The 26584-nt window shown below is 50.9% G+C and overlaps 1 protein-coding gene across 2 annotated transcripts; it reads right to left on the bottom strand.

Annotated features, from left to right (window-relative positions):
• On the bottom strand, positions 1-26584 carry SMUG1 (single-strand-selective monofunctional uracil-DNA glycosylase 1). 2 transcript variants are annotated; one of them, XM_039862099.1, is made up of 4 exons: positions 26580-26584; positions 14963-14976; positions 2470-2777; positions 1-1415 (listed from the first exon to the last, which is right to left on the bottom strand). In XM_039862099.1, exons 3-4 carry the CDS (start codon positions 2764-2766, stop codon positions 888-890), a joined length of 825 nt encoding a protein of 274 aa, XP_039718033.1. In that variant the 5' UTR covers positions 2767-2777; positions 14963-14976; positions 26580-26584; the 3' UTR covers positions 1-887. The 2 variants fall into 2 exon arrangements, with proteins under 2 accessions (XP_039718033.1, XP_039718032.1); XM_039862098.1 differs by lacking the exons at positions 14963-14976; positions 26580-26584 and adding an exon at positions 3385-5341.

Here is a 26584-nt window from a genome sequence, read left to right as displayed (position 1 = left end):
AAAAGATATAGGAGCTTTTAATGCTTAGACTGAAAAATGATAGGTTGGGCTTTTCATAATGTCATTGATCCGTCTCTGGCAGGGCAAGAGTCTGACCCTCACCCAGGCCTCAGGTGGAGACCCCCAATACCCCCACCCCCACTACCACCCCACTGCTCAGCAAGGTCTTCAAATGGAGGGTCTTCCCTTGCAGTGCAGTGACTCCCCACCCCAGAGGCAAGAAAGAAGAGGTGTAACGAGCACTCATGTGCCAGGCAACACACAAGGCACTTTCAAGTGTTACGTCAATTAATCCTCACACTAAACCCATGAGGTAGGGATCCCCATTTTACAGATGAGGATTCTGAGGCTTGGAGAAGTTAATCAACTTGTCCAAAGTCATAAAGTTCACAAGTCTCAAAGCTGGAATGAAACTCGAGGTCTTCTAATCTTTCCCACTCTGCCACACTGAATTCTTTCTCCAATCCAGCCTGTCTTCCATAAGTTCATTCTTAACATCCATGTCCCATGCTTTGTCCTGGTCTGTGCGACGAAAAGGGTCCGCTGAAGGGCACTGTTCTATCAGAATGTGTGGGTATCCTGGCAGGATCTTTTCTCTAAAACAGAAGTCACTCTCAGTTGAATACAGGCTCCCAAGGAAACAGTGAAGTAAGCAGTTTGCAGGTGCTGACTCTGTGGAATGAGGTACCCTGGGACCAAAGAGGCAATGCTCAAAGAAGGATGGGGAAGAAAGCAGGAATCAGGAGGGCAAGTAGTAGTGTCAAAACTGCCACGGCAGGTTCTAGCAACCAAGGAGGACCTTCTTGCTCCAGTCCAAGAGGCATATAGTCATCTCATTGCCCAAGAATGATTTGCCGGCCTTGAAAGTGTCCTACCCACAAGGGGGCTCATTTTGTTAACAGCGGCAGCAGTCCCAGCTCATTCAGTCTGTCCTTGGCCAGTGCCTCCCAACCCCTGTTGGCCTGTGGGCTCCGAGGTGAGGGGTGCAGGAGCCCTTCCACCTGGACCTCGGGCATCAGGCCTACCAGAGCCCGCCGCGCCCGCTGCTCCGCCAGCCGCCCCACTCCCACCACCAGCCGCACCCCCAGCATCTGCACCTGCCGGCAGAGAGCCGCATCACAGAGCCCAAGAAGCTGTTCTCGCTGTTTGGCAGGCAGCTCAGCAGGGGTGAGATTGCGCCCACTGGGAGCCAAGAAGAGCAGAGGACACAGATTGTGTACAAAACAGTGATGGAAGAAGACATCGGGCTGTCCACAGAGATTCCGGAAAAAGCCCCAGAACCGGGCACCGCTCACCTCTGACTGTGGGCACTCCAGTCCCAGCACTGGTCGCTTAGGGTGCTCTTGGGGAGGGGTCCGCACTGGGCCACAAATGCCCAACCAGTCTCGGACTACACTCACTTCCCCAAAGGGCACCTGTGGGGAAGGAGAGAGACAAGAGGGCTTCAAACTGGAGACTTGACACCCGGGCTCTGGACCAACTGACCCCTTTCCACCCTCCACGAGGATCTAGTGTGGACAGCCCCCACCCTCCCCCCCCACACACACTCTGCCACCTTCACCCAAAGGCCTGAGACAAAGATTCCTGAACCTGTGGTTTGATCTTGTCTTCCTCAAATTTTTCATTGTGGACTGCGGTCTATAAGAATCTATTTCTTTGCCTCTACCCGCACTACCGTCTGGGACCACATACAGGGAGTGCATGGGGATATCTGGCCCTACACCGGGCATGATGGGTAGTATTGAGGACAGACTGATGGTCTGAGAAAGACTGCCAGGGTTAGAGAAGGTACAAGGACAGGGCTGACCAGTGCTCTCTGGGTGCCCTCTCAGCCCCAAGCCTCAGGCTGTCATTTCCATCGATCATCATTGATCACCTTTCATCCCACAGTTGGGGTCAATAAAAGCAATTGAGCCTCCTGCCCTAAAGCCCCTACCCTCCCCCACCTGCCAAACACCCCCACCAAGGGGCAGTCACTCATCCTGAAGTCTGAAAGGAAATCAAGCAGGTCCTGGACCCTGGCTCTGTTCTGAAGCTCTCTTCAGCTAAGAAACAGGACTCAGGTTGCCTGAATGCACTGCGTTTCTTCCATACCCAACCCTGTCAACCAGTCTCTCCTGAGGTCTCAGCAGTCCTGGTTCTTCTCCTAATCCCAACCACACTCTAGGGAGAGGGGAGATCCGGTAAGGTAAAGATGGGGCTGGCGGAAGGAAGGGCTCTCAGAGGCAATTAGTGGACAGCTCACAGGGGAAACGGAACTACCATTAATGTGCTTGGTTAACTATGGGCAATGAGGCCGGGAGAGTGTCTGAGACCACAGGAGCCAGTGTGTATATTGGGAGGGGATGGGGGCCCCCAAACCCACACATGTCCACAGTTGTGCACATGCTCCTCCTCCACAGCACATGCAGCCAAGCATCTACCTTGGAGCTTCCCACTCCACCCACCAAGGAAAGTCAAGCCGTTTACCCCAGTCTGGGCCATGCCAAAGGGTCCCGGGTTCATGCCCAGGAAGAGCACTTCCTTGGGGCCCTGGCAGTAGCGGGTCACGTAGCTGCGATGTGGCTCCCACGCATACTCCACAGGATTGTAGATAATGCCCACGGGCTCCGAAAACTGCAGTTGGTTCAGCTCAGCATTGAGCCGAAGCTCCTCCTCCAGAAAGCCCTCAGCCAAACTTTGAGGGCAGGGCTGGGGCTCCATCAGGACACTTGCCGGCTCCCAGGACACTTGAGGCCCCAATGGGTAAGCATGGGGCACAGCCATGTCACCGTTCCCTAGAAAAGAGATGAACAGAGGCCCCCTCAGCCATAGAGTGGGAGGGATCCAGGCTGGCCAGAGCCCCTAATACCATTTCCTGGGCTCAGAAGAGACTGGTTAGTCATCTCATATCCTCCAGGCATAACTGAGCTCATTGTAGTTCTTGGTAATGAAAAGACCCCTTCTCACTCCCTTCAAGTATCTTCCTCTTCATTCATTACCTGGTGAGAATAACCCATAACCACCAACCATCCCGCACTCCAAACCTCTTTTCCATCAGGCACAGGTCTTGAGTCGCTAGTTCCTAGGCTGTGCCAAGTATATGACAGGTTTCCAATAGTATTTACTGGAGGCAAACTTTCAGCACTTTTAATGTCACCTTTAATAAAACAAGCCCAGCTAGGATGGGCTGTGTCCTGGAAACTAATGTGCTGAAGAATGAGATGCAGGTATAAAGCCATAGCCCAGAGACTACAGGGCCAATTACAATAGCTTCCAGGTGGTGAGCAAGTGTTATGTGCCAGATACGCCTCACTGATCCTCATAACAACCCCAAGAAGTGGGAATTATTGCCTCCATGCTACAGGTAAGAATACTGAAGCTTAGCAAGATCAAGCAACTTACCCAGGGTCACACAGTTAGCAAGTCATGAAGCTGGGATTTGAACCCAAACTATGTGATACAAGGCTGTGCTCTTAACCACCCACATGTTTGATCAGCCACCCTGCTAATTCTACACTCCCTGCCCCAGCCCAGCTTCTTGACCACATTCAAGAATCCTTAGGGGTGAGTGGGATGATACCACTCTCAGAATAGACTCTTACGAGCTACATAACCATGGCCAGAGCCTTCAGCTTGCTCATCCAAATACTACGAATAAGAATACCCAGTTAATAATACTGATATAAGGGATAGAATGAGATGCTATGTGTAAGGGGGAGGAGGAAGGGAAAAAGAGAAAGAGGGAAGAGGTAAGAAGGCAGAGGGAGCACTCTAGTAAGCTTTGTAACCTACAAAGTCCATTCCTTCCAATCGTCCTTCTCACCACTCCCATGCAAACCCAGTTCCAGCCTAACCATTCCACTCACACTTTCAAAATATCTTTCCTACCCCAACACCTAAAACTTTGCACGTCATTTCTACAAATCCAACCAAATATACAGATTGAGTCAACCAGGAGTGTGACTCCTCAACTCTCCACACATTCAAATCCTACTCACCCTTCAAGATGCAGGTCAAACTACCCCTCTGGTAAAGCCCTCCCTCGTCAAGACATGCCAGCATTTGCCATAGCTTCCCAGCCCCACCCAACAGAGTAGGTCTAGCGCAAAGCCTGAGAATCTGTATTTTAAACAAGTTTCTCAGGTGTTTCTAATGGTTGGTGAAGGATAGTGTTACCTTCGTGGCTTCTTCATGAAATCATACCTTGTCCCTTACCCCACACACTTGAAATCAGAGGCCAGTCACTGCTCAAATTCCCTCTACATCTCCAAGGTCTGAGTTCTTATTAGGTAGTCAACACATGCTCAGCTCTGTCCATAACTATTTAAAACTACCTTCTACCAAGGAGCCTTTCCTGATGGACTCCTCTCCACTTTTATACCCAGAGTTCACTGAAGGATCAGCTGCCCACTTGTACTGTTTGCTTCCCAGGGCTTGAGGCTCTGGATATATTTCTATCACATATGGACTTCCCAGAGAGCAGGGACCATGATTCTTTCTCCTGCTCAACCCCATGTTCAGGTCAAGAGTTACTTTTTCCCCCAAATGGGAACTCAGGGCTGACATAACAACTTGACTCATCAACCTGTTCTCTGACCCTAGCCTAGAAGAAAAGAGAAAAAATTAAGGGGACAAACTTAGGTACTCTTCCCCCAAAATGATCTCTCATAAGTCTTTAACAGATCTCCCCAGGTGGCTACCCATGGCCAACTGGGCTCTGATACATCAGAGAAGGGAGCTATGGAGAACTCGAATGTCTCAGGAGTCCTTGCTTTGCATCTCCCCAGGTAGCACCAACACTAGTAGATTGGCTGCTCCAGCTCTGGGATCTCCCTCGTCTTAAGTTGGGCCTACCTATCTTTAGAGACCTATGCTAGAGACAGCAAGGCTGGGGGCACACAAAGTGAAAAAGACTTATTTTCCATGTTCCAGGGTTTCAAAGCCTGATTTGCTAGCAAGAGCCACAGGGTGGGTGTCATTTGACTCGACTTCTAGTGCTGGTTTCAATTCTAAGAATGTTCTCTTAAGCAAGTCATTTAACTCATCTATGAAATGAAAATAAGAAAATCCACCCAATCTACCACCAGCAGTGAACTCACTTTTCTCCCCCAATATTTATGAGTCTCTCACATGATAGGTATTTTGGCAGTCTCTCGGTGGGGAAGAAATCCAAAACGAATAAAATGTAGGCCAGGCTCACAAACTACTGTGAGAGGACAGATAAACGATTCTAATACACTGTGATTCGACTTTAATGTTCCAAAGTACTATGAAAGCCCAAAAGAAGACTGGAAGTCCTTCCTACAGTCACCAAGAGCCAGAGACTTAAGAAACATAGATACTTTATACATTAGTGTCATATTACATTAAGTGCAGAGGAAACCAAGGGTGAGATCCAGCGATAAGTCTAGCCACCTAGGCTTTCTGACACTAAATCCAAGAAGTGAAGAAGGAACCGAAGACACTATCCACCCCCTTATTCCTTGGGGGCACTCCAGGAATCCACAGGAACAATCAGCAAATCCTTCAACCAATAACAATAATAAAAATAAAAGAGCATGGACTCAAAAACACCATTTCATCCCTCCAGGTTCAAAAACGGCCGACACTAAGGCTCCATAAGAAACCTCCGCGTCCGCCCACGGGATCCGTCAGCCGGAAAACCCCATCCCCGCAGGCCTCCCAAGAGGTTCCGTGGGCTTGGCGCTCCCTACGCCCAGTCGAGTCCCAGACAGAGAGAAGGGCCTCCAAACAGAGACACGTCAACTCCACGCCTGCCACCGCTCCTAAGCACTGAGAGCTCCGAGTCTACCCCGACGCCCCAGGTTCCCAGCCTCTCACTTCCTCACCTGGTCCAGCTCCCCATCCACTTTCCGGTTCCTTTCCCCCGCCCACGGACGCGGAGGACAGTGGGAGTTGTAGTCTACTTTGTTTAGGGAAGGAGATTGGTGTAGCCGCGGCCACTACCGCAGGAAATTCTCAAATCTCGGGAAGGCGTGCTAAATTAGCTCTAAGCGATGCTGGGAGTTGTAGTTTATCCTTTAGTTCAGGGCTAAATCAAGAAGACTTGAGAAGTGAGGGCCAGGCTCTGTAAGAACCTCGGAGATTCTGGATTCTAGCCCTAAAAGGCAACACCCTTCCAAAAATTCATCCACAACGCTTTTCACAAAGAGATTGCAAGTCAAGGAGCTTCGACCATCCCCAATCTCTCAACTCACCTGAGAGTATTAACAATAGCTAAAGATCATTTCTAGCCCCGCTTGCATCCACAGGTATAAGAGACCTCCCCTTTGCAGCCCTTCCGGGATGGCATATAGAGAACATCCACAGAGACATTTCTGGTATCTCCTAATTCTTAATAATGGCTTTGAGACTTTTCCATCTGCCATTACTATCCACGCCCCTGTCTCCATGGCTTTACCATTTGACTTTTCTACCTCTTCTGCCCTGTTATTTGCCAAGCTCTATAATCTCTCATCCCTCCCAATCCTCTCCCTCAGGTACTAGGTCCAGGACACCTTCCCTGACCAATGTCAATCTCATGGCTGCACCTAACAGTCCATTCCCTCCCATCTCCCCAACCCAATACCAATGTCCAAAGCTGTCCCCCTCCTAGTTTTGTTCTTGTCCTCTGTCTCCCACCTCTATCCCTCTATCCCACCCCACCCCTCTGCTACCTGCTTGCCAAGCACTCCCAGTTTATCATCATGGCAGCCCCTCCACACTTCAAGTCTGCTTCCAGGCAGACAAGAATGAGTGAAATGAGCGACAGATAAGTGGAGATCCTCCAGGACACCTCCTACGCCCCTATTTCAACTTCCCAGAAAAGTTGGATAACTGTTTCTGTCCCTGTAAGCCCATTCACCCCAGGGATCCCACAAATAGGAAGTCCAGACATAGGAAGAAATTGAGTCTTGGGAAACCCACAGTGAGTCCCTTTAGCTGACCCCAGAGGGGCCTGGGGACCTTCTCTGTCTCTAGTCCATGCTATTCCTCCCCACCTGATGAATCCCTCTTGGGGAAGATGGAGATGAGGAGCTCTACATCTCTGTAGAGAGCTTAGAAACAGACACCCAACAACTTTCAACAGATAGAGCCTGAGAGAGGAAACTCGAGCTCTGGTGTCTCTTTCCCAACATGCTTTGTCCATGTCTTAGTCTCCTGGATTTCTAGGAAATCTCCAAGGGACCAGCTGACTGATTTATAGATAGAGCCTTGTGGGGCAGGAGCAGAAGCAGACCCAGACTGTGGCCTGGACAGAACCTAGAGAGAGTTAGGTCACTCCCTAAGGACCAGTCTTGGGATAGGACCTTCTGCCACCTACCAGCCTGATCCTGGGGCCCGAGCCCAGGCTGTAAGGGGTTAACTTGGCTGGCTTGTTTTCCTTTGGTTTCTGTGGGCTACCTGGGCTGTGTTGTGCCATGAGCGCCATCTATCGGCCTCTAGAGGTCATAGCTCTGACTCTGGGCTCACTTAGGCTTCTAGGCTGTCTTTCAGCCCTTCCCCTGCCTCTATGCTCCCAAAGTAGGAAAGGGGAGTTGTCTAACTGCTCCAATGCAAAAATAGATAAGGTGAAGGTCATGCTTCCCTCTTCCCAAATACCAGGTGTCCTCTTGTCAGCTCCCATCACCTCTGGCCTGGAGAACTCCAAAGGTTTTTTATGTTTGACTTTCAATGTAGCCATCCTCCCCAGCTCCACTACACTGGGCAGTTTCCCTCTCTCAGTCAGCCCAATAAACATTAAAAGAGCATTGGAGAGGAGAGGGGACCTAGCAGAGGCTTTTAGAGTGTGGGCTCTGGACTCAGACTGCCTGGGTTTGAATCCCAGCTCTGCCACTTACTACTGGTGGCCTTGGGCAAGTTACTTAACTTCTCTGTGCTTCAGTTAACACAGTTATAAAATGGGATAATCATTGTAATCCATGTCTTCTTTTGTGATAATTAAATGAATGAATTACATAAGGTGCTTAGTATTGTGTCTAGCACAGAACTGGCACTCCATAAAGGTTAGTTTTTGTTGTTATGACCATGTGCCAGGGTCTCAGACAGATACTAGTCTGAAGACCCAAGATGCAGGCCATAGAGCCATGTCAGACTCATGGGCACAGAGAACAGAACTGGGCAACTCATTCGTAATAATTTTCACAAAGACAGTTACCCATAAGGGCTAGGGTTGGGGGCTGGAAGTTCAGAACTGCAAGGAAAGTACTTTTCAGGTCTCCAAGATCAGCAGGAGATGGGATGAGGGGGTCAGAGAAATAAAGAACTTGAGGTAAAGATGTAGGAAGGAAGGATGTTAAAAATGAGGCATTAGTAGGCCTGTAGAAGGACCCAAATTTAGGGAAGTGGAGAAAGGTCCCCAAGTGTGGGGTGAGCAAGGGCCACTGCATTCAAAGACATGTCCTCCTTGGTAGAGGCACAGTCTCAAGCTTTGATCAGACTCCTCAAGCTTCCCAAGATAAATTGTATCACAGCCCCATTGCAGCTCCGTGGGGACTTAATCCTTAATGTCTTTCCCTTAGCTTGGTGGGGAGGAGACTCACAAATGGAGAAAGCTATCTGCAGATCCCACAGGTCCCACTCCCACCTCCCTCCTAGATCCAGAGAACCAGGGGAGCCAGGCTGTGAATTCATCCATTTGTTTATTAACAGGTTCAGCCACCTCCTCGTCTCTGTGTCTTCTGTATCTCTGCCGTCATCTACCCTACTGGGAAATGGATACACAGGATTCTTCTCCAAAGGGTGAGAGTGAGGGGTAGAATGACACTCTCTCAGTTAAGAAAAAAATGCAGAGCCAGTTGAGTCCCTCAACAAGCCTCACCATCCCACCACCCCCACCCCAGCCCCAAGGCAACACAGACTAGCTTTATGGATTGATAGCCACTTAACTGAAGACAGGTGACAGCTTCCAAGTCTCCCCAACTCAGGTGTTCTCCCTTTCCTGGGGCTTGGACACCTGGATCCCAAGGAGAGGAGCAGGGACAGGCTGGATGGGCTGATTTGCATCACTTACTTGGGAAGCAATTATTGGAGGAGCTGTCAGCTCAGCACAGCTCTCTCCTTGATAATCGGATTTCACCAGAGCCTGGGGCTTGGGGGGGCTGAGTAATTTGGCTTGATGCAGTGGTGGGAGATGTCGGGCCAGGAGGCCAGCCAATCTGTCTGAGCGGTGTTAGAGTTGTCCAGAGCAATTATCCTGAGGGGACCACACAAACATCAGACAGACAGACAGCCAAGGGGACTGGACTGGTCCCCAAGTCCTACAGCAGGAAGATGGAAGTTACACATTTGGCAGAGTAGGAGGAGTATCTCCCACAAGTTGAGCCCAATTAGGCAATTGAGGAGTCAAGATGAGTCTGGGAGGGGGGCCAAGTAGCCAAGTGGGAAGAGGACCCAAGAACTTCAGCTTCCAGCTGACCCAGCAATAGAGCAGGGACTTGACCAAGGACGAATCTTCCCAGCCCCGCTTCTCCCCTACAGTCCTACTCCCAGACCACACTTGCCCTGCCCCTGTCTCTGGCACTGTCACTTGCCTTCACTTGTGCCTGCAGCCCTCTTGAACCTGTCCCCTCCTTCCCACCCACGCTGCCCCACTCCACCTCCTTTCAAGTTTTGCGGTGGACTGCTGACCCCTCTCCCTGCCTCTATCTTCCATTCCACACCTTTCAGAAGAAGGATGATAACAATAGCTAACCTTTCCTGAATTTTCCTTCTACACCAGACAACACCCTAAGTATGTGAAGTGGGTACTCTCGTCTAATTCTCACGCTTACGCTGAGGGACCCACTCTTGTACTCCATTTACTGATGACGACACTGCTGTTGACTGAACTTCCTGAAACAGGAACACATCTGATCTTTGCATTCCAAGTTACCAGCGCGGCCCTGGCATACGGTTAGTGCACAGTAAATGTATGATTACTGAATCAAGGATCAAATGAATAATTTACCCTATTCTCTACTTCCAGCTGACCTTCAGGTAACATCCACATCCCTGGCTTGGCCTCCTAACCCTCTCACATCCTCAGCCCCCTTACTGTCTCAGCTTATCCTCCCTCATACCTTTCCACACACTCTATGCTACAACACGTTGGAAAACTCCACTTCTTCATCCTCTCCTGCCTTTGCACCATAGCCCATCTTGTCTACCTTGACTGGAACATCTTCCCTCCCCATCTCTGCCACTGAATACATTCTACCCACTCCCCAAGGCCCACATCAAATGCCAGATGTGGCATTCCCCTCAGAAACATTCCCTGATCCTCCTTTTGCTTGTGCCTCCTTGGTAACTCTTGTCCTCAACTGTTAAGTGTTTCACTAATTGCTAAAATGCCTTATGGCCCCTGCTAGACTGTGTGTTTTGAGAGGTCAGCACTCAGTCTTCTCTCTCCTGACCACAGACCCACTGCCTTATACCTATTAGGTGCTCAATAAATACCTGCTGACAACATGAATATCTGCTCTCTATTTTTGTTTATCTCTTTCAGAGATTCTTTGATGGTGAGTTGAAAGGAGCACTGATCTTTCAAAGGAACTTGGAGTTGGTCCTGACCCTGGGAGGGTGAAGCTAGGGGTCTAGCACTTACCAGTGGCATGACCTCAGGAAGATCATTACCTCTCTAAACCTTTGGCTGACCGTTTTGTTCTCTACCTGGAGGAGAGAAGAACAATGCCTACTTCATAGGACGTGGGATGTATTCTTGTCTTATCTGCTCGGGGTCTGTATCTGAAGCTGTGGGGATCTGTCCGTCTCTCTCCATCTTCTGGCTCACTGCTGAGCCTCTCTAACTCCCATCAATTCAGGCACAGAGCCCAGCGGTCCTATCACCCTGCTCCCTCACTGTCACTCAGGCATGTCGGTTTTCCTGATGCTACCATTCTCCAGTGGCCTCACCCTTTCCCGGGGAGCCCAGAGGACCAGCCCCACCTTAGCTCCCTCACCCCCTTAGCAAGTGAGACCTTGAGTTCTCCCTCTGAAAATATTAATAATAAAGAAACAAGGCAGTGGGCATGGAACTGGATGCAAATTGGCCCCAATTCTCAGTCCAAGAAAGAGAATGCCTGAGCTATGGACCCAGAGAAATGCTGTGCTCGTTTGCATGTCATTTGCATTATATTTACATGTGATCAATTTCATGTTCAAATGCACAATTCTCCCTCCCCAGTTTTTCTCCCCCAGGGTCCCCTGAGCTGATGCCCCCCATCATTCCCCCCAGCCCCTACCCCTCTTCCTCTAGCCGCAGTCCTAACCCTCCTCATCATCCTGCCAGGGTCCACAGCACCCGCCCTCTCTTCCTTACTGGCAAGGACCCACTTGCCCAACACCCAGAATAGATTCCTAGGGCCTTACCCCTAGTTCAGGAGGGGCATCACTGCCTGCCCCCTCCCACCCTGAGCCGAGCAGGCGCAGCAGACAGCAAGCGCGCCTCTCAGCAAATCCCAGCCCCATTCAGCTTAGTGATTAATGGCGCTGCCCTCCCCATGAACCTGCCTTTAATACTGAGGAAGTTATGAAACCGCTATACATCAGCAGCTCCGGCCCGCTGCCCCCGCCCGCCTCCTCCTCTCTTCCACCCCCCACCCTCCAGCTCCTTTCAGGACCTGCACCTCATTTGGGTTCCTGTTGCCTGGCCCACCCTCCTCTGGCTTTTGCTGTGGGGAGGGGGTTTGTCTCTGTTGTGGTCCCAGGAGGACCCACATCTCATTTTCCTCTCCCCTGTCGCCTCCTTCCCCCCCCCCTGCCCCCACGGCTGCACTCGGACCCATTTAGAATTGCTGACATTTTATCTGCATTACATACATCACTCCGTCCCCAGCAGCCATCTCTCATGGATTGGGGGGCGGGGGGGCAGGGGCGGGGTGGTCCTGAGCCTGGGAAGATGGTGGGGAAACAGGGTGGAGGTGGGAATAAAGATAGCACTTCCTCCACACCCCTCTCCCCTTGGGCCCTCTCCCCAGCAACCCGGGAGGTTGTGCAGGTGGGACCCTAGGGTGAGTGACGGCAGGGATTGGTACCCTAGCCTACTCATGTAAGTCCCTGCTACCTCACAACATCAAAAGTCTTTTTCTTATACTGCACAGACCAGGGAGGGTCATGTTGCTCATCTCCCCCACACCTTCCATGGGGCTTCTCCATAGGAGATTATGAAGGTAGTTGCCGAATCTCTTTTATCTGATCTGTTTAATATTTCCCACACTGCCCTTTTGGGAAGTCCCTATGAATGTCTAACCTATGTGCTTCATGCTGCAGTCATTATTCTCTCCTTGCTTTATCCCTAGAAGGTTGAAAAGTAGTATTGCCTCTTAAATGAATTAAGCCCTTTGTTCCAGTGTCTGAGCAATCATAAATACAGTCGCCTGCCCACACTCCTGAATCTCATAAACATGATAGGAGACAGAGGGTCAGACCATCCTCAAAAGGAGGAAATTGAGGCCAAAATTCGGGAGACAGAACGGCAAGAACTTGTCCAAGACGAAGAGGCAAGGACCCGGGGGTCCCACAATCCCAGCAGGCCATTTTCTCTCCATAGAGAAATGGCCAAGGCAGAGGGCAGCAACAGATAGAGAGGTCTGGACCAACAGACAGGCAGCAGAGGTGGGGGGAAAGAGGGAGCTTGGAGAGAGACAGGCAAACAAAGAGACAAACAAACAAAGAGCTAGACAGGCAAAGGGACCATCAGCTGGGGACAGGCAGACAGGCGAGAGGAAGCTGACAGAGGCACTGGTACTGCATGTCTCAGGCTGGATGCATGTGAAGGGCCCTCCGTCTGTCTCTGTCAGTCAGGGTCTCTGCTGGAATGTGTCTCTCAGGGCCTCTGGGGCTGTTTGCTCACTGTGTCCAAATCTATCCATTTTCCTGAGAATTTGTGCTCTTCTCAGGCCTCTCTACACCCTGTCCCTTACCAGTCAGTCTCCCTGTCTGTGCCCCATCCCAGCTGCTCCTTCTGTCCCAGGCCGTCTTTCTGACCTGCCCTTCACTCTCCTTCTCAGGGAGATTCAGACATTTCCTGTGGGCTTTGGGAGGCTCCCAAAGGAACCGGGCCAATCCTCCAGAGATGGACAGAAGGGGCAAGGGTTCCAGTTCAGGGGACAGCTCCTGGCCTGCAGAAGGGAAAAAGCAGTAAGGTAGTACTCTGTTCCCACATCTGGCCAGGCTTAGCCAATGAGGCAGGAGGAGCCCTGGAAAGGAAGATGAAAGAACCCTCTGCCCCACCCTCCTGTGGCTCAGCATCAGACAAAACAGACCTCAGGCAGTGGGTCTAGCGGGGAGTGGCTGATTTACACATAGTTTGCATCTCATTTGCATGTCCCTGATTCCCATCAGCCCTCTCCAACCCCAGGCTCTCTCCAGCCCAGTCTGGCCCCCAGAAGGGTTGGGGACAGAGAGAAGGTGGGTAGGAGTGAGGGTGGAGTTCACACACTGGTGTCCACGAGTATTTCTTCTGTACCTCTAGCCAGCACAACCAGCACAAGTCACATTCCTACCTTGCTAGGGGCACCACCTCTCCTACCTTAGAGCCAGCCTTGCCAGCCACACACTACTCTCCAGATATGACTTTCACTTGTCCTGCCTCTGCCCTTTGTCCCCACGTTTCCCCCAGCCTTCCCCTCTCCGTTTAGCTCAACATTATCATCCTTTAAGGCCAGGCACAAAACACTTGTCTTCCATGAAGATTCCCCTGGTCATACAGCCCAGAGTTATCATAAAACTATAGTTCTCAATACTGGAAGGCATCTCAAGAAACCACACTGTTTCGTCTTACCTGTCTTCAGGTAGATGATGCATCACTATCCCCATTTTATAGATAAGACAACTGAGGCCCAGGATTAGGCAGCAAGTGGGAAGGAAACGGAAGCCCGAGACACTCTTTTCAATATCCCCCGTCCTACCCTCTCCTCATCATTTGGTCAGGAGCAATGATGCCCTGTTCGGGACCCTCTTGTCCAGCCAGTGAGCTAACTATTAGACACTGGCGCTTAACTTTTTCTGGATTAGGATTTTAGTCTCCCTCAAGCTCGCTAGGCTCCAACAAGACTGATCTATTGGCAGTTCCTGAATTCTTGCCCTTTCTTAGCAACATGTCTTTGCCTATGGTGGTCCCTCTGACAGGACTGCCTTTCTTCCCACCCCCTTATGAATGGGGAAGATTCCAGCTCATCTCTCAAAACCCAGCTCAACTCTCACTTCCTCTGCTGAAGCCTTCCCCAGTGCACCTCCTGGGCTCGCCAGCACCAGACTTAAACCTCCCTCAGAGGCAGCACTTGTCAGACTGCCACTGACAGCCCAGGCTCCCTCTTTAACTACAAGTCCAAGGACAGGGACCATCGTGTCCTGTTCAGCTCTCTCCCCAGAGCACACATTGTTTAATTGGACCAGATTCATCACCACCTTATTTCCCCAACCCAGGCTCACAGAACAGCAGCATCAACCTGTTGGAGAGTCCAAGTTGGGGCAATATGCAGAAGTCCAGGAGTTAGTCCAGGGGTACAGGATGTACATTTCTCAGTTTTCTGAAGAATCTCTGTCACCTAACTTAATGCCGAAGGGAGAAAGGAAAGAAGGAAGGAAGGAAGGAAGGAAGGAAGGAAGGAAGGAAGGAAGGAAGGAAGGAAGGAAGGAAGAAGGGAGGAAGGAAGATGGAGGAACAGACTTAAGGGGAGAATAGGAAGAAGAAAGAAAAGAGGTGGGGGAGGGGCAGAAGGGAGAAGAGTCAGAGAAGGGCAGTGAGGAAAGACAGAAGGAAGAAACAGAGGGATGAAGAGAAGGAGGGAGCCCAAACTTTTGTTCCTCAGGTATGTCCAGCAGAGACCCCATCCTTGGGCCTTAGTATCACTCCTGTCCTTCATCTTCATGTCTGGGAGATGGACACATCTCCCCTTCTCCAAGAACAAGTGAAGCTTAGGGTGAGGAAGAGGATAGAAGCACCTACTGAGTTGAGTGACCTGAGGCTCTTTCATACACACCGTCTCATAAAGCTCACCTGAGACGCAGGAGCTGTAATGCTCATGCTACAGATGTAGAGACTGAGGCAGGGAGGTCTGCCATTTGCCTCCACGAGGTGGAGTCTGATTCCAAACCCTTCTACCCCCACAACTCCAGGGCCCTCTCAGCATTGAAGACAGACCAGAAAGAGAGGCAAATGACATTTCATATCGCACATGGAAAGTAGAAGTACAGAGGACAGAGAGGGACCAGTCACATCCACACCCCGTGGTAGAACGTGGAGTTGTGGTGTCATCTCCCACTCCAGGAAGGGCCCCCTGCATCAACTCAGTCTTTGCCTAGTAGGTTGATGATGTTCCAACTAAGAATCTGGAGACCTAACAGGGACACCGAAGACACATTTAAGTGGATGCAAAAACTGTTCTGTCATTTCATCTTTCCTTCTGCCAGTGATCACCAGCCAGGGGAGGGAGTGGCTCAGGTGTTTTCCTTTGAAAGATTCCACATAGTTCTCTTCCCCAACCCTGAAACCCAAAGATCCAGCAACATCCATGGTTCTCTGCAGTCAGAGATGCACAGTGGCAAATAACTGTACCCAGCCCTCCTCTCTAACCTCACTAGGGAATTATAGGTGGTGTCTGTGGATTACAGAGGACTCTTCCCAACCCACAAAACCAGAGCCTCACCCTAGATGAAAAGGCAAATTCCCTCTGTGTTCAGCCTCCCTCTAATACCAAGCCCAGAGGCTCATGCCTCACTCTGCCAGGAAGTCCTTCCTAATGTCTAGCTTACGTCTTCCCTGCTGCTGCCATTCCAGTCCTTGGCTGTGATGGGAGAGCATCATCTGAGCGCTAATGGCCAGGGGATGGAGAAGAGAATAAGTACTTCACTTCAAAACTGGGGAAAGGAAGAGTCATAATGCAAAAAAAAAAAAAAAAGAAGAAGAAGAAAGGTGGCTCACTCAGCCCGATTTCTTCCCCCTAATAGCAGGAGAAATGGAGGGTAGACAGCTGGAAGGACTTCCTGACAGAGAAATGAGGTACTTCTGGAATAGGATTATGAAGGGCAAAGGCTGCATTCCCCTCCAGCAGCCTCCCAGCCTGGCAGAGAGCCTTTAGTGGCAGCTGCAGGAGGATGGCCAGCACTTCCAGAAAAGCTCTGTGTGCTAGGGCTGCTGGGAATCCTTGCAGCTCCAGCAGGAAGGAGAAAAATCTGGTCCCAGAGCCCCCTTGTGGCCATGCAAAGACAGGACCGGCAACTCTGCCTCCCACTGCCCCAGCCATTAGAGCTGACCAAGGAGTCCTGAAGCAAGGGAGACAGTCCCTAGTGCCTCATCTTTGGAGAGAGGCCCAATTCGAAGCCTGGAGCTCAACACATCCACCAGCTGACCCTAGGGACAGGGTGGGGACAGAGACCAGAAGGCATCTGGAGCTCTGGAACACAGGCTGAGGCAAAACCACAATGGGACACCCAGGTGTGCACATCCCCCCACCTAGGTACAGACACACCCCTGGCTCAACAGATGTAACAACACACATGCAGATCTCCCAACAGACAGAGGTGGCTCCCCTCAGACTCATAGTCACCCCAGCCCTGAGAACGTTAGGGATGGTTGGTGTGGGTGGTGAGGACATGGGTTCCAGAGCAGGAACAATGGCAAGGCCAAGGTGGCAGGGTACCCAAGCCCATCCTTTAGCATCTTTGGGGCCCTGAGGGGTCTGTGACCACTGACCCCTCCCCCAGCATCCGTGAAATAGTCAAAACACAAGTACAGAGTCACCCTAACAGCGGCTTGGATGTGTGAAGAGGAGGGACAAGGAAGAGGAAGAGGGTCATAAGCCTGGATAGAGATGAGGCTTCTCCTGGATCCACAGCCTCCTTTCAGGACTGCTCTCTTTGGCTATTTGGAAGTTCTCCCAGGCATCTAGCCTGAATCCTCCCTGCTAGGATCAGAGGGGGTTTCTCCCTGGAGATTACTCTGGCTTTTTGCCCTTATTATACACCAAACAAATAATTCTGAAACCTGAAGAAGAAGAAGGGGCAAAAACTGATAATAGATAAGAGGAAGGGAGCAGGAGGCAAGGGAGAGTCAGTTGAGACAGGTGACAGTCAGAAAGGTGATGTTTATGACCCTCTCTCCTCCCCATCTATGAGGAAGGAACAGGAAATATGGACTCCCCTTGGAGGAAGGACTTGGGGCAGATGACAGGAACTCTCCTAAAAGCGTTGATGAGGACGTCCCCTGAAAATACTTTCAATTATTAGAAACCAAAGATGACAGGAAGAGAGAGGAAAAGAAGAGGAAGGGAAGATGGCAGGAGATTTAAAAGGGCGGGGGGCAGGAGGGGCAGGGGCGGGGAGTGTCTTATCCATAAAGAGAAGAGAAACCAACACAGAGAGAGTGGAGAAAAAATCCATAGACCTGAAGTGGTAGGGACCTAACATAGAAAAGGCTCAGGATTATTCTACTTAACAGCTCTGGGTTTCAGTTTCCTCCCAAGATGGGGTTAACAGTAGCTGTCTAGGGTCTAAATGAATGCAGCTCAGGGTCTGGCACTGTCAAAAGTCAAGCACGGTGGCTTCCTCCCAACTGGAGCTAGGCAAGTGAATCAGAGCAGGAGGCTCTCCAGCCTTCCAGCACCACCATCCAGCACCTGGCTGTCCATCAGAATCATGGCAGCGTTAGAAAACAAGGCTAGGCCCTGACTCCAGAGCCCCTGAAGCAGAGGGGCCCAGGAACCTGAATTCTAACCAGCCTCCAGTGATTCTCATTCAGCACCTGAGAACTGTTGACTTAGCCTCATGCTGCCATTGTTCAGGGGAGGGAAATGAGGCCGAGAGAGGCAGAGCAACTTGCCCAGATAACCATCTGCACACTGGACCCCACGCATGCAGGCTGGCAGGACTTCTCACTTCTCCTCTGCGCCTCATCAGCCCTCAACTCCAGGAAAGGTTTTCTTGGCCTTGCCTCAGTCCTGATGCAACCAAGTCCTCTCTCTCACTCTCTGGCCCAAGTACAGATCTCCTCCTCTTTCTTCACTGGGACCTGAGTTGGGCCTGAGGATCTGATGTCCATCCTAGCCCCTAGCACATGGGAAGTGTTCAACTGGCATTTGTAGAATGAATGACTCCATCATTCAATCCTTCCTGGTCTCCACCCAGGGGGCAGGAACTTCTCTAGAGTCCCTGGGAAAAGACCAGGAGGAGAGCTGGTTTCTCCTATTCCCTCCAGTCTGAGTCCTATAGCAGCAGTCCCCAACATTTTGGCACCAGGGACCAGTGCTCCTATGAGAATCTAATGCCTGATGATCTGAGGTGGAGCTGAGGTGGTGATGCTAGTGCTGGGGAATGGCTGCGAATACAGATGAAGCTTTGCTCACTGGCCACTGCTCACATTCTGCTGTGTGGCCAGATTCCTAACAGGCCACAGAATGTTATCGGTCTGCAGCCCAGGGGGTTGGGGACCCATACTGTAGAAAGCTGGGACCCAAATGCCTTGGCTCCCAGTCCTTCCTCAGCCAGCCCCACATAGGGCCACGGGAGCAGCAGGACCCAGCTCTGTTACACGCTTCCTTGGTGAGCAGCTGGTTTACTCATCCTCCAGGTAAACATATGAGGTCAGCTGACCCTTATTCCAGGCAATGTCAGTGGCATGAAAAGATCAAAGGTCATAGGTGCTCCACTGCACCCCCAGCTAAAGGCCAGGAGAGAGATCAACCAGAACACTGCTACTGAATGCAGGGCGATGTTCTGGGAGCCCCCATGCAGCCTGATTCCTGCAGGAGCTCCACCCCCAGATGGGACCCACCTTCCTGCTCTAGTCCCTCCCAGACAGGCAGACCACCCCCCCTCTGTCAGCTTTAGGGGATTGTCCACCCCACAGTTCTCCTGCTGCAGAAGGCCAGAAGGGCACAGGTCATGGGAAGATCAGATTGTGTGGGAGAAAGGGAGAGTAGAGTTGTCCATGCAAATGGATCAATGCCATTCAAAGTCACACCTGTGACTCTGAATGCTGGCAGGCTGGGAACAGATGGGATAGCGTCAACCAGACTAGAACAGAGATGGGGTGAGATGCCAGGGCAGAGAGAGTAGGGATAGCAAGAAGCAGAGAAGGGAGGGGTAGAGAAAGAAACGAAGACAGACAGGATGGCACCAATGCAAGGAGGGCAACTGGCTTCCAGGTGCCTCAATTTCCCCTTTGAAGCTATTGCCTGTAGCAAAGACTCATCACGCAGCCTCTCATGGGAGCTGCCAGCCCTCCCATTGTGCAGTGGCACAATATGGATTCCTAGAGGACCCAAGGCCCTTTCAGGAAAAGGAAGATGGATTTCAGTTCCCTATCTGACACAAATGAGATTTTGAGAAAGGCCCCCCACCACCAGAGTCTTACTTTTCCCAGCTGTTAAAAAACAGGGGATTTACCGGGAATCTTTAAGATCCCGTCTCCCTCCTCTACTCTGAGAGACCATGAAGCCAAGTGCTTAGAGATGGTATAAGACAGTGGTTGGGGGTGGAAAGAACCTGAACTGAGAATCCAGACTTGTGGGATCCTCTTATTTTACAAATGGGGACACTGAGGCCCAGAGAATGCCCATCGTGACGGGACTGGGAGGAGCCATAGACCCTTAGTGCTCAAAGCACGATCCGTGCCCCAGCAGCATCAGCAGCACCGGTAGGAGCTTATTGAAATGTAGCATCCCAAGCCTGGCCCCAGACCAACTGGACCAGAATCTGCATTTTAACAAGATTCCCAAGTGATGTAAAACTTAAGAGCACCAAGCCAGCAGATGGCTAAGTGTGTGGATTTTACACAGAGCCTAGCTCCTCTGCTTACTAACCAAGTTTCTGTTTCCCTGTGTGAGAAGTGATGATAAAACCTACTTTGCAAGGTTATCCTGAGGATTAGAGCCCATATGGATGAGAAGCATTCAGCACAGTGTTTGGCACATGGAGAGCACTCAGTAAACAGAGTGGTTACTGGGGTAGGGCTCACACCACTGCATGATACATTATGCTTAGTACTTGGAGCTTCCTTGGGACCGCCTTGTTAGCTGCTGGCTGTGTGATCTTGAGGAAGGCCCTTGACCTTTCTGTGCCTCCATTTCCTCATGTGTAGACTGAGAAGAGTCAGAATGCCTCCCTTGTAAGGTTGTTGAAAGATTAAGTAATTAAGTGATCTGATGAATGTGGCAATAACCAGTCTACAAATGTGTTTACTGTTGTTATTACAAGAGCTCTGCTCTCCAGAGACATAGATTCCAGGGAAGAAGGCAAATCTTCATCTAGCTTGGCCAGGAGGAAGAGGCCAGGGCAAAGCAAGGGGAGTCAAGGAAGAGGAAGATAAGACCCCTTCTAGGAGGCAGCCACAGTGGCCGGGGACCAAGCAGACACTTACTTGTTCTGAAGCCTAAGCTTCTGAATGAAGCAGCACACACGCTTAGACCATCCTGACACACAGACACGCACTAGTAAGAGCAATGGATTAGGAGCCTAAAAGCTCTGCCACGAACATGCTGTGCAAGCCCAAACAAGCAGCTCGCCCTCTCTGGGCTTCGGCCTTGTTATCTGAAGAGGATTGGATGGTAAGACAATCTCTGAGTTCCTTCTGGCTGCAACATGCTGTTTCGGTGGTTCTGGTACATTCTAGAACATTCGGCTGCCCCATACATTTCACGACATGGGTAACCACAGGGCTGGACATCCCCCTCCCCAACTCACTCTTACATCCCCCTCCCCAACTCACTCTTACACTCACTCAACACACTCTTACAGAGGCACAGGGGCAGGAAGGAGGCACCTGGGAATCAACCTATCCTTGCCACAGACACAACCACTGAGTTCTTCTCACGGCCCTCAGCCCTTTCCCTGAGCAGAGCCAGGTGAGCTAGGGCGCGCCCCTTCCCGGCATCACAGTCCAGGCGTCTGCTGCCCCCTGCTGGCTGGAGGAGGAAAGGCGGCTTGGTCGGCTGAGCCAGGCCTAGGGGCCTGGCTTGTGGGAAGTAGAAATATGAAGCATGCACCCTGCACTTAGAGCCACTCTACCCCGCAGCCACTCCCCTTTTTAGGATCCAAGTGAAGACTGTAAGGAAAAATGAGGGGAATAAAGCCCACTGGCTAATCTGGATTTCTCAGCGGGGAAGAGAAACAGGAATAAACTAACACACTGATATTTATTATATTAAGACAATTAGATAGCACTTCATGTGAGCCAGGCACTGTTCTACATGCTTTACAAATATTACCTCATCTAACCTCTGAGATAGATACTAGCACGATTCTCCATTTTACAGATGAGAGGTGTGAGGCAAAGAACTTCCAAAGTAACACAGCCAACAAGTTCACATGGGGGCTGTACCACCCCTCAAAGAGAAAGGGGCTGAGAGGGACCAAGTAGAGGTAGAGACACATGGACACAACTACAGAAACATGGGAGAGGAGGGGGCAGGGACAGGGAAAGGGGAGAGCAGCAGGATGGCCTGGAGAGGGAGGGGAGGGAGGCGGGCTCCCCTTTGACCCCAGGGCCCCAAAGATGCTATCAGGCCAGACCCTGCCGGAAAAATCCTTCCTGGATCTCTCCACATTCCAGCCTCTGCTGGGCTGGTTTTACAGCCTCGTGGTGCTGCCGGACACTGTTTATGGCAGCCCCATTCTCCAGCCCTTGTCTCCAGGCCCCAAAGGCATCTGGCCAGGCTGAGGGAGGCTTGTGGGGGCAGGGGTCCCCCCCGCCCAGCCTCCCAATCTCTTCTTTGAACCCTGCTGGAAGCCGGAAGGAGGGGGCTGGGTGGGCACCGAAAGGGCCCCTTCCAGGCTCCTTACTGAGTGTCTAGGAGGAGGAGAAAGACCCCCAGGCATAGGCCACCTCACAAGGACCGCTGAATTCCACCTCTGCCAATTCCTTGCTGTGTGACCTTGGGCACATGATTTAACCTTCTCCAGTCTCACTGTACCCTGTATAAAATGGAAATAATAGTATTCATGGGATTATTTTGAGAATTCGACATATTATATATAAAGTGTTAGCCCCCAAATGTAGCTGATACTTTTAGCTATCATGGAATTTGTAAATAAGGCAAAGAACTAGAGATTCCCATCCCATTTAGTGGTCCTAGAATTTCCCACTAATTCTGCCCCCAAAGCACTACCTATGCTAAGAGCTTCCTCTGTCCCACCTCTCACCAGATTTTCATCCCACCCCAGACCCCTCAACCTCCACACCCTTTTGCCTGGGCTTGTCTGTGTTGCCCTCTGCTGGCAACGGGAAGAACTGCACACTTCTCTCCCCTCTGTGGCCTGGAAATCTGAGGTTTTGGAAGGAGAGGGAACCCAGACAGGCCAGGAGGTTCTCTCCAGTGTTCCAAGCGTCTGGAAAAAGCTCTGTGGAATCCATAAAAAGACCAAGGGCAATAGGGCCCAGATAGGTTTTGGAGTCAAGGACTAGACCATCTGTGTTCTAAGGAAAAGTTTGGGCAGGTCAAACTGAATGGAAGAGGAGGCAGGAAGGCTTTGAAGGAGGGCTTTCCAGTGATGCAGGGAGAGTTCAGGAGAAGGGAGCAAGAGAAAATATGGCGCCTCCTTTCCAATGATGTACCAGCCTGACAAAGATTGGGGACAGGGAGGACATGGAGAAGGAGGAATGTCTGATGCTCCAGAGACACACAGAAAGGGGGGTCACTAGGGGTGGAGGAGGATGCCCCCACACACCCTGAGGATGGAAAGAGGTTAATTGAGTCTGTCTGCAGGCAAGATAAAGACTCTGGCAGAGCTGGAGCTGGTTCCCTGGAGTGTCTTCCAGAAAACGCTCAGAACCTGGCTGAAGATGAACAACTCCCAGAGAGAACTGGGAGGGAAGAGCAAGAAACCTGGCCTCCTCTGCTCTCCCTCCCTGCCTCTCCACTCCCCGAATCCCATAAGAAAAGAGGGGTGGAAGTCAGACAAGAGGAAGAACTTGTAACCATGGCTGAGACTAAGATGCATTCTCTTCCTGACCCCCCAGACACTGAGAATCCCCAGATTTCCTCCTCCTTTGCTATCCACCCATTCCCAACACTGAGCGATTCCATAAGCAGGTAGGTCAATCTCAGGGGATTGCGGAGACTGGACATTTCCTCAAGTCCTTAAGCAACGTCAAGGGCTGTGGGGCGGCAGTCTCCTCTTCTGCACCCCAGACTCTCTAATAGGTCTGCTCTCACCCTTTTTCCACCAACTACCCCCGTCCTGCACCACCCCCCACCCACCCACCTAGCCAGAGTCAAGAATTCCAAACAAGAGACTGGGTTCCAGGCTCCGTGTTTTTGTTTATCTCATGACAGGCTCTGTCTTGTCAGAAGCTGCCCCTGCGCCTGACCCCCTGCCCTGCCCCCAGAGCTCTGCAGAGAGGATACACTGAACAGGGATGCCCAGTGGACAGGCCCTGCAGGGACTGCGGCCCAAGGAGTGTGGGGTCCATATTCTCAAGAAGCCTGAGCCCCATACAGGTGAGGCTGGGCATGTGACAGCCTCTCCTCCTGAAAGTCCTGTTCGGGACACAGGGGCAACCTCCAGCTCCTCTCTCTCCCTAGTAGGTATCCCTGCATTCAGGGTACCCCAGGCTGAGTCAGAACCACCACTACCACCCAAGCCTCCTCATAGCCCATCATCTCCTCAAACTGCGGGGCTCAGGTTCTCAGACCCAGGCCCTCCCCTCCCATGTGCCCCCTGAGAATGGAGTCTTGGGGAAGGGCCTGCAAAGAGGGCGCCAAGAGGAGGAATAAACACACAGTGCATGGTAGAGGAACTGGAGATACAAAATGAAACTGACCCCAAGCAGGTCATAAACAAAGCAGGACCTACTGTAAATAAAGAGTGAAATTCACTGTAAACAGAAAGTGAAATGGCTATAGCAGAGAGACCTGGGGTGGTTAAAACATGATCACTGACCCCTCCCCAAGTAAGCAGTGAAGGGAAGGGGGCCAGGGAGCACCTGGCCCAGAGAAAAGGCGGCCTGGATTCAGGGCCAGCATGAGGAGAGATAAGAGCTTATACTGCTGTCTGCAGGGGCACCACACACGGATATAAGACGATGGGATCTCTAAATAGCCAAAGAGATGGAGGGGAAACTCATAGAATGACTTCCTAGTGTCAAAGGAAAGTATAATCTGCTACCTCTTCACTATCTCCTTCTATCTTCCCATTCCCCCACCCTCCAACCCCACAGGGCAGTGGACAGAGTCCCAGGAAATAGACAAAGGGAAAGGTTCAGAAGCTGAGGCCCACTCCAAACCTCAGGAGAGAGGAGGTCCTGAGTAGGGTGGGTTGTGTGGAAAAGAGAGCACAAAAGGGAATCATCAGACACTCCAGCAAGAAAAAAATACAGAATCCTGGAGCTAGCAGGGCCTCAAATCCAAAGGTGAAAGGTCATGTCCATTCTTCGTTCCTTCCTCCTCCCTCCTCCTATTCTGTCTCACCTTACCCTTCCACCTTCTTCTGGTTTCTACCACTCTATTTCTCCTCCTCTCCCATGGCATCTACACCATCTCAAAGGCAAAACTCTGAGTCAATTCCAGCATCACTCATACATTGATTGACCAGTCGGACTAAGATTATGGGAAATATGGCACATTTGAGACTTGTCTCTGTCTCTGCCACTCCCCATTGGGTCCCTCCCTGTCCTTACCCTGTACACACACACACACACACACACACACACACTCACAAGAGCAAGTTCCTTTCATTTTCCTTTCACCTCTGTGTACACATCCCAGCCTCCACATCCTACACCGTCTTAACTCTGGAAGTCAGGAGGAGAAGGATGAAATTGGTGCCTGCCTTTGCAAAGTAACCAGGTGGACTCTGTTCCGTTCCTAATCTCTAAGTATGGATATGAGGATGGGGGAAAAGATGGGGCCTGTATACCTTCCCAAAACTTCTCAGGACCAGGAGAAGGTCCAGATGCTGCCAGACCATAGAGCCATAATCTGCTCCGCTGCTGCTCCCCAAACCACTCAATTACTATTCATAGTGCACAGCTGGGTGATTAATGACCTGATTAATAATTACTCAGGCTAATAAAATAATTAATTAATTTGGCAAGCCATTATTTATCTGTTCATCCTCAGCCTGAAACTCTGCAACTAAGAGTTTGGGAATCTCCCCTCCAGGCTCTTTCAGAAATATGCTCATTAATGTGGGCAGGGAAGGGTGGGGGGTAGGACTTCTCCAGCCTGAGATACTCCCGAGATAGCAAAGGACAGGGCCTGAAGATCTTTCAGGAAGGCTGAAACTAAATGACCAGGCAACCTCAAGCTCTGAAAGGAGCTAACCAGGGAGGCCGGAGGTGGGGGGACACTTTTGTGTAGGGAGAGCATAATGGGGAGCTTGAAGGGTAGCTGAGCACCCATGTTTGGGGAATCTTGGATATGTTCTCTCTAACAAATGATTGATGACATTATTTTCAACAAATGATCTTTATCTCTCCTCTTGTCTCTCGAATTTATGATTTTGTCCCCAAGCCCCAGGCTAGACAGCAAGGACTGAGTGAGTTCTGGGGTGGGGGTGGGCTGACTTGGGGTAAGGTCCAAGAATCAGTGGGGTATCTTCAAGACTCTGCAGGAAAGAGAAGCCTCCCCATGCCATTTGTTTCTGGGCTCTCAATAAATAAAGCTCTGCATGGGAGGGAGTTAGGTTTGGGTCTCCAGAACCTAGTCTGTAGCACCTACTCCCAGTAGGGAGTGGAAGGAATAATAAGGAAAAAGAGGGGACAGCTGATCTCCTGAGGGGTGGGAATGGCGGCAGAGGCCTGCCCCAGTGGTGAGGGAGGTTGATAACTGAGATATCCAGTCAGTCTTTAAACAGACAGGGGTATCTCTGCCCCATTCCAGGCCCAGGGGCATACACTAGACACTGATTCTCCATGTGTGGGGCTGAGGCACCAATTGGTCATTCACTGAGCAGACCTCTACTGGACTGCCAGTATGTACAAGGACAAACAAAGCTCAGGCCTTGCCCTAGAGGAGCTCGAGTATTTTTGGGGAAACAGACTTGTAAATAGATAATGCCTCAGCATGAATGCCATTAAAAAAAAAAAATGTGTATAAAGTCCATGGGAGCACAGAAGCAGACTTCCCTGGGGGTGTCAGAGAAAAAAATCCCAAAGAGGAAACATCAGAGGAATGAGTAGGAGTTTGCCAGGTGAAGATGGAAAAGCATGAAGATGGCAAAGACAAGAAAGAGCAGGATGTGTTTAGAAAACTGTGAGTAGGGAGGCAAGGAAGTAATCTGATGAGACAGGAGGTAGATCATAAAGGATGGAGGCGGCCTGAGCCAGAGTCTAGACCTTTTCTTGTATGAAATGGGGAGCTACAAGAGGTTTAAGTAGAAAAGTGACCTTCACTGATCTGTGTTTTAGAAAGAGAACATGAAAGGTGCCAAGGAGAGATGGTAGGCAGGTGGTCCAGGTAGAAAGCTGAAGCATATCGGGACTGAGGATCCTGAAGGACTGACAGGTTGGGATCCAGCCGTGGCCAGGGAGCTGAGAGCAGGCAGGTTGGATTTCACGCCTCCATAATTGTGGGCAGAGACTCTAAAGCTTGAGGCTGCTGAGATTTTCCTCATCGCCCACTGCCCCAAGTTCCAGCGTGGATGCAGGGATCGCTAGGAAACCTGTGACTTTGACCCACCACAC

Source organism: Pteropus medius, unplaced genomic scaffold (genome assembly GCF_902729225.1).
Source record: "Pteropus medius unplaced genomic scaffold, Ma_sr-lr_union100, whole genome shotgun sequence".
NCBI lineage: Eukaryota > Metazoa > Chordata > Mammalia > Chiroptera > Pteropodidae > Pteropus > Pteropus medius.
Note: the sequence above shows the minus strand (reverse complement) of the source record. Positions and strands in the feature narration are given on the sequence as shown.

Coding starts and splice junctions, on each gene's coding strand:
- SMUG1 (XM_039862099.1), bottom strand. CDS start 2,766: ATGGCTGTGCCCCATGCTTACCCATTGGGGCCTCAAGTGTCCTGGGAG. Junction 1,416..2,469: donor TTGGCATGGCCCAGACTGGG/GTAAACGGCTTG, acceptor CCTTCCCCACAG/GTGCCCTTTGGGGAAGTGAG.